The sequence below is a fragment of the Metarhizium robertsii genome, assembly GCF_000187425.2.
Source record: "Metarhizium robertsii ARSEF 23 chromosome Unknown MAA_Scf_13, whole genome shotgun sequence".
NCBI classification, from domain to species: Eukaryota; Fungi; Ascomycota; class Sordariomycetes; order Hypocreales; family Clavicipitaceae; genus Metarhizium; species Metarhizium robertsii.
This window is the reverse complement of record NW_011942153.1, coordinates 53598-60856: the sequence shown is the minus strand read 5'-3', so window position 1 is coordinate 60856 and position 7259 is coordinate 53598. Positions and strand designations below refer to the sequence as shown.

Here is a 7259-nt window from a genome sequence, read left to right as displayed (position 1 = left end):
GCATCACCCGAAAATCCCTTACCATTCAGGGCAATGTGTGCAGTGTGCACACTCAACTTCATAATCCGTAAACAATAATGCCGCCTCCACCCTCAACCACGCGGCCCGTACCGCCAGGTATGGATGGGCGCCTCTGGATGCAAATGAAAGCTGCATTCAATGACGACCCAAAAGCACGTCTGCACGCCTGCGTCCGCAACAACGACATATCCACGCTGCGAGAGCTCCTCCCTCTCTGCGGGACTGGTGAGCTTGACCTCAACTACTGTGACCTAGACTTCGGCTCTGCTCTTCAAGTCGCTGTATTATGCGATAACATGAGGGCGGTAGGCATCCTCCTTGATGCCGGCGCAAGCCCTTGGGCTTTCAATGGTTCTACTGAGCCGCAAACTTCGGCGCTTGACGTGGCGATTCAAACAGGCAACCGTGACATGTTCACTCGTATTTGCGAAAAGATGGCCTTGGGAATCGATGAAATTTTGCAACTTGTAACGGGCTAGACCCGAGAATAGCTCGGTTGCGCTCTCGCTTCTTATCGACAAACTGCAAATGGTCAATGGGACCCAACAACAAGCGAGATTAGCAGCGGCGAGCTCAGGAGCTCCTCGAGCTCCTCGAGCTCCCCTTTTCTTGTTATTTTTCTCTTTCTTCTTCAGCTTTGGAAATTCGTTAGAATCATCTAGTCAGTTGTCAATACACTCGCTAGACCGTTACATTATCCAAAGCTCCTTTCTAAATCCTTGCAATCAACTGTGTCGCGCGCTTCCGCGTGTGTCGTGACTGCGTTAGGAAGTACCTTGTTTGGTCAATTGATTAATTCAGTTGATGAAGATTTACTCGTAAGGCTATTGGGATAGCGCATAGAGTACGTGTTTGCGACTTCGTCTACGGTGTTAGATGAGAAGGGCAGGCTAAGAGGGACAGTTATAACCCTGATCTTGTGGAAGACCTCCTGGATAGTGAGGCACGTGAAGACTCTCGCAACGAGCAGAGTCCCTGCAAAGATCCTAGCAGACCTAGGTTAGCAGAAGGCCCTCCCGAGAGAGTGGCTAGATTCCCGTGAGCCTAAAGAAGCTACGGAAGATCCCTACGGTAGGGATACGTGAACGAACGAGTCGACCGATAGAATCACGACTTACGATGGAAAGCAACAGTCAGGAGAGCGGCTCGCCAAGCTGCACCACCCAAATGCTAGTTCAAATGATGAACCAGATGTCAGAACAGCTAAACACAATCCAAAGGGACCAGCAGCATATACGCAACGAAAGAGACAACGATCGCGAAGAAACAAGAGCACAGATCCAAGCCCTACAATCCGCAATTGCAACCCCAAATCACACATCCTCAGAGGATATCGTCAACCCAGTGCCCCAGAGACTGAGACTAGTACCACCTGTACTCAACACCACTTCCCCGCCTGCCAACTTCCACAGCCCGCAACCGGGTCAGTTACCAACTAAGAAGAAGCCAACCCTTCCTAATCCCCAACGATTTGATGGAACCCGGAAACTGTTCCGTCCCTGGCTCTTGGAAATGCGAAGCAAGCTCCATGTAGACGGACCAGCTCTAGGAGGCTCTTTAGACCAATTTGTCTATATTTACTCCCGACTGGACAAGACGCCGCAAGCTATGGCTGCCGCTTACTTCGAGAAAGGGGGTCTGGACGGGCTATCCAACCCCGCCGACTTACTCAAATACCTGTCAACATGTTATGCTGACCCCAACATCGAACAAAGAGCCCTAAGCCGACTCGAAACAATGCGGCAGGGGCCACGAGAGAACTTCGCAATCTTCCTACCGAAATTTGAGAAGGAATTAGCTGATAGTGGCGGAGCCAGTTGGGACGACGCTGTAAAGATTAACTCCCTTAAACGGGTTATAAGCGGAGAACTCCGTTCGCATCTCGCAGGACAACTGAGCTTGCCCACAAAGTACCCGGAATTTGTTAACGCGCTCCAATCCCTCGGAGCTAATCTCGACGAACTTCGATTCTATAATCGCAGCAGAGAACAACCAAGTAGTCAAGCTAAGGGCAAGAACCAGGGACCAAAGACTAAAAACCCATTCCAGACACCTACCGAAGAGGAAGCGCCCCCAGACCCGATGGATTGGGAATCTACAAAAATCGGGAAGGCAGGAAGCAAGCAGAACCCTGGCAAAACGAAAAGCAAAACAGGTTTCAGTTGTTATCGTTGTGGTCAACCAGGTCATGTAGCGCAGTTCTGCGAAGGAAAAATCCTAGATACGAATCGGTCACAAGGTCAGTCGCAGACTAGAGTCGCAAGGGCGAAAGTAGAGATTCCTAAGGATGTTAAGCCAAACGACAGTGAAGGAGAAGGCGTATACGAAACAGCATCTGATGGGGATTCGGAAAACGAATAGCTTCTGGTCAAAAGCGCCACCAGAAGCAGAAAACAGCTGAAGAAGATTGGAACGAGCAGAAGGATCAAATGGATAGCCCACCCTTCTATGTTAATATAGGGCTCAACAGGGAACGTTATACAACTGCCCTTATTGACTGTGGATGCCTATGTTATGGCACGATTAAAGAAGCTCTCGTCCAAAAATTACAGCTGCCGCGTATCCCTATTAAACCTCGAACACTAGAACACGTGGCAGGGTTCGTGTATGATGCGATCCAGCATGTTTCGTATATGGATATCGATATCGACGGCTATCAGAAACGCCGCGCTTTCTTCTATGTAGTCCCAGGCCAGGAAGACGATGTGATATTGGGAAGGACCTGGATGAACCAAGAGAACGTTGTGATCCACCCAGCAAAGAAGCTCCTGTATATTGGCTCTAACGACCTCTGGGTGAGGGAAAGAGACCGTAAGAAGAGGAAGAAGTACAAGCTGCGAGGAATGATGGCCTCCGTTTTTGCTGGTCTCGTACGGCGGGCCCGGCGACAGGAGCAAGATGACAAGAAAGATCGGCTACGAGTTTTCGCCGCAAGTATCAAAGATATTGAAAAGGCACTCGCCCCTAAGACAAAGTCAGACCCCCGAGAGAAACTCCCGAAACATTATCACGAATTCCTACCCGTTTTCGATAGAGAGAAGGCGGACCAGTTGCCGCCAAGCCGACCTGGAATCGATCATTGCATACCGCTACAGACTGATGACAAGGGAAAGGAGAAAGAACCACCCTTTGGACCATTATACGGAATGTCACGCGAGGAGCTCATCGTCCTTCGCCGAACTCTCACGGAACTACTAGACAAAGGATTCATCCGAGCCAGCAGCTCTGCAGCTTCAGCACCAGTACTCTTCGTAAGGAAGCCGGGAGGCGGACTCCGATTCTGCGTGGACTACCGAGCCCTTAACGCAATAACACGGAAAGACCGATACCCGCTACCTTTAATCAATGAGACTCTTCGGGCTATATCTAAAGCCAAGTGGCTCACGAAGCTGGATGTCATTGCAGCCTTCCACAAGATACGCATCCAGGAAGGGGAGGAATGGAAGACCGCGTTTCGAACACGATACGGACTCTTTGAGTGGCTTGTCACGCCATTCGGGATGACAGGAGCTCCCGCGACTTTCCAACGATACATCAACCGCACGTTACAAGACTACCTCGATGAGTTTTGCTCGGCCTATATTGACGACATTTTGATCTATTCCGACGGCTCCCTGAAAGACCATAGACAGAAGGTCAGGCAAGTACTAAAGAGACTCCGGGACGCTGGCCTACAGGTTGATATAGACAAATGCGAATTTGAGACCAAGAGCACGAAGTATCTAGGATTCATCGTGGAAGCTGGGAAAGGAATTAGAGTTGACCCAGAGAAGGTCCAGGCGATTCAACTATGGGAAGAACCTAAGACCGCCAGGGAGGTAAGACGGTTTATTGGCTTCGCGAACTACTATCGCCAATTTATCCCAATGTTCTCTAAGATCGCCATGCCCCTCACCGCCTTGACCAAGAAGGATGCCCCATTTACCTGGACAACACCCTGTCAAATTTCGTTCGATGAACTCAAAACCCTACTAATCGGCGCCCCTCTTTTGGCTCAATGGGATCCAGACCGAGAAACGATATTGGAGACGGACTCATCAGGTTATGTTGTTGGAGGATCACTGTCGCAGAGAGACAACGAAGGATTCCTACGCCCAGTGGCCTTCTTTTCCAAGAAAAACGCCCCTGCCGAGTGTAACTACTCAATCCATGATAAGGAGCTGCTCGCCATCATTCGCTGCCTAGAGCATTGGGACCCCGAGCTGCGTAGTGTAGTCTCATTCGAAATCCTTACGGACCACCTCAACCTCCAATATTTCACGAAGAAGCAGCAGCTCAGCGAACGACAAGCTAGATGGGCCGAGATTCTTTCCCGATATAACTTTGTTATCCGGTATCGCCCTGGCCGGCAGGCCATAGTGCCCGACGCACTCTCCCGGCGAGAACAAGATATGCCAGAAGGGTTAGACGACGAAAGGTTACAAGGACGCAGGATGCAGTTGCTCCAACCGGTTAAAGGGATGAAGGGAGCCTTCGCGGTGCATGCTGGAACCCCAGTTGTAGTGAAAGCTGGATATGTAAGCAAGGGTGACTCGGACCAACCAGAAGACCCTACAACTAGCCGTGACCCGGCAGTCGAGAACCCCTTTACGACTGCTGACCTACAAGAACTCTGGAACGAAGGACTACAAAGGCATAATCGGTACTGGCTGATAAGAGAAGCAGTGCAAAGAGGCGATAGGCGCCTTCCGTCGCAATGGGGGCTGCCGATCACTCTAGCGGAATGCTCCATTGATGCAGGACAACGGCTCTGTTGGCGAGAGAGAATTTGGATCCCTCAATACGAACCTCTCCGCACGAAGATTATCCAAGAAACCCACGACTCGACGCTGACCGGCCACCCAGGAAGAGATATACTTAAGTCTTTACTTAGCAGGAGATTCTACTGGCCAGGATTAGACGAGGATGTGAGACACTTCATGCGGAACTGCACTATCTGTGGCCGAAGTACCGTATGGAGAGAAAAACTACGAGGTCTCCTCAAACCGCTGCCGGTGCCGGACAGGATCTGGGCGGAAATATCAATCGACTTTATTGTTGACCTCCCTCCGACGAGTTCAAACGGCGCCACCAACATGATGGTAATCACAGACCGACTGTCAAAGAACGTTGTATTGGAGCCCATGCTGGAAATCACCGCCAAACGCACCGCGAAGACGCTAATGAAATGTTTCGTCCAGCACCATGGACTCCCGAGAGCAATGGTCACGGATCGAGGTCCGCAGTTCACAAGCCACCTATGGCGCAGCCTCTGTAGACTCTTACAGGTGCAACAACGTCTTTCAACTGCTTGGCACCCTCAAACGGATGGAGCAACTGAGAGAACGAACCAGGAGGTGGAAAGATACCTGAGAATCTTTGTAACTTACGCGCAGGATAACTGGGATGATCTTCTACCAGCAGCAGCTATCGCGCTAAACAACAAAACCGCTACCGCTACGGGATTAAGTCCTTTCTTCCTCACCCATGGGTACCATATTGACCCGATCCAAGTTAATGAATCTCTTCGGTCCGAGAATGTATCCCCGATAGCAAGAGCAGAAGCCTTGGTGAAGAGACTGCAGGTAGCGACAGAATGGGCCCAAGCCGCGATGGCTTCAGCACAAGAAACCCAGGAAAAGCACGCAAATGCAAAGAGACAACCTGCAGACCGGTTCAAGGTAGGGGATAAGGTTTGGTTACGGTTACGTAACATCCGATCTGAGAGACCGTCCAAGAAGCTGGACTGGATAGCCGCGAAGTACACAGTCACTGAGGTTATTGGTTCACACGCTTGTCGCCTAGACACGCCCACAGGGATACATAATGTCTTCCACGTTAGCCTTTTAAAACTTGCGGCAGATGATCCACTGCCGTCACAAGAATCAGACGACTATCGACCACCAGCAATCCTTACAGAAGATGGAGAAGAAGAATACCTCGTGGAGGCGATACTGGGCAAGAAAAGAGTTAGAGGAAAATGGAAGGTGCGAGTGAAATGGACGGGTTGGGCAGAGCCAACATGGGAGCCCCTTGAAGCCTTCCTCGATACAGAAGCGCTTACTCATTATGAGGAGAAATTTGGGGAAATTTTGAGATGATATATGGTTTCTTGCATTTTTACTGTTTTACTGCACACTTCGACCTTTGGAGAGGGGGGGGGTATTGTAACGGGCTGGGAGAGGGGGGGGTATTGTAACGGGCTGGGCCCGAGAATGGCTCGGCTGCGCTCTCGCCTCTTATCGACAAGCTGCAAATGGCGGGACCCGACAACAAGCGAGATTAGCAGCGGCGAGCTCAGGAGCTCAAGAGCTCCCCGAGCTCTCCTTTCCTTATTCTTTCTTCTCTTTCTTCTTCAGCTTTGGATATTCGTTAGAATCATCTAGTCAGTTGTCAATACACTCGCTAGACCGTTACATTACACTGTGTCGGATAATGCCTCTGTAGACTGAAGTCGCAGAGCTTGGAGTAATTGCTGGATGTCATAGCGTCGGCTATCATGACTAAACTTAGCCGAAAATTAAATTCGGACGAAAGGAAGTTTTTGGTATTAAAAAGAGAGCTGCAGACGGAGTCTGCAGCACTCGCAACAACAAGAATAATGATTTTATCAAGAAGCTTAGTTAACATGAGTCTCATAACGTGACAATATCTGGCTACGCCCGCTATCACCTCGAGAAGGCGCATCACATACATGTTCGAGAGGACTCGAAATCCCAAACCAAGCGCCAACTTGCCATAGAAAATGCATTCGCAAGGACGAGCGCCAACCAGATGCAGCAGGCCAGGGCGAATGAAGTGAACACCTTACGCGGTGTCATCAATGCCGATGCCTTTCGAGAGGCACAGATGCTCCTCTCTGCCCGTAGGTACCTGCCGCTGAACTTTGCAACGTGGCCAGAATACCAGGCACTTCTATCTGCGGTAAATCCCGCCGTTCAAGAGCTCCTGGTCGACTCTGGAAACACCGTGGCAGCGGACTTGGATCGGGCCTACGACGCGCATCAGGAATCTGTAAAGAAATGGCTGGATATGTCCCGGAGCCTCGTACACATTGCCATGGATGTATGGTCTTCTCCTCAGCGCAAGGCGTATATCGCTGTACACGCACAATGGGTTGACGAGGGATACAACCTTCGCAAAGCATTGTTAGGACTCCCAAACCTCCGCCACTCTCACGCTGGCGCGGCTATGACACCGCACCTGATGAAGATTATCGGAAATTACAACCTGGCGCACCGAGTAGGCTACTTCACTGG

The 7259-nt window shown here is 50.5% G+C and overlaps 4 protein-coding genes across 4 annotated transcripts in view; all 4 read left to right on the top strand.

Moving 5' to 3' along the window:
• Positions 1-77: 77 nt before the first annotated feature.
• Positions 78-500, top strand: MAA_11665 (uncharacterized protein; the record flags this gene model as incomplete). Its single annotated transcript, XM_011412580.1, has 1 exon — positions 78-500. The coding sequence occupies one exon, from the start codon at positions 78-80 to the stop codon at positions 498-500; it is 423 nt and encodes a 140-aa protein (XP_011410882.1).
• A 640-nt stretch (positions 501-1140) lies between these two features.
• Positions 1141-2382, top strand: MAA_11664 (uncharacterized protein; the record flags this gene model as incomplete). The annotated part of the gene is made up of 1 exon (XM_011412579.1): positions 1141-2382. The coding sequence occupies one exon, from the start codon at positions 1141-1143 to the stop codon at positions 2380-2382; it is 1242 nt and encodes a 413-aa protein (XP_011410881.1).
• A 68-nt stretch (positions 2383-2450) lies between these two features.
• MAA_01279 (Pol) lies at positions 2451-6101 on the top strand (the record flags this gene model as incomplete). Its single annotated transcript, XM_007819277.2, has 1 exon — positions 2451-6101. One exon carries the CDS (start codon positions 2451-2453, stop codon positions 6099-6101), a length of 3651 nt encoding a protein of 1216 aa, XP_007817468.2.
• A 673-nt stretch (positions 6102-6774) lies between these two features.
• The window catches only part of MAA_01278 (Ribonuclease H-like protein), a gene marked incomplete at both ends in the record, with an annotated part of 1773 nt that continues 1288 nt past the window's right edge, over positions 6775-7259 (top strand). Inside the window, one exon of the mRNA XM_007819276.1 lies at positions 6775-7242. Within this exon, the coding sequence (XP_007817467.1) occupies positions 6775-7242 (468 nt within the window). The remainder of the gene's footprint in view (positions 7243-7259) is intronic.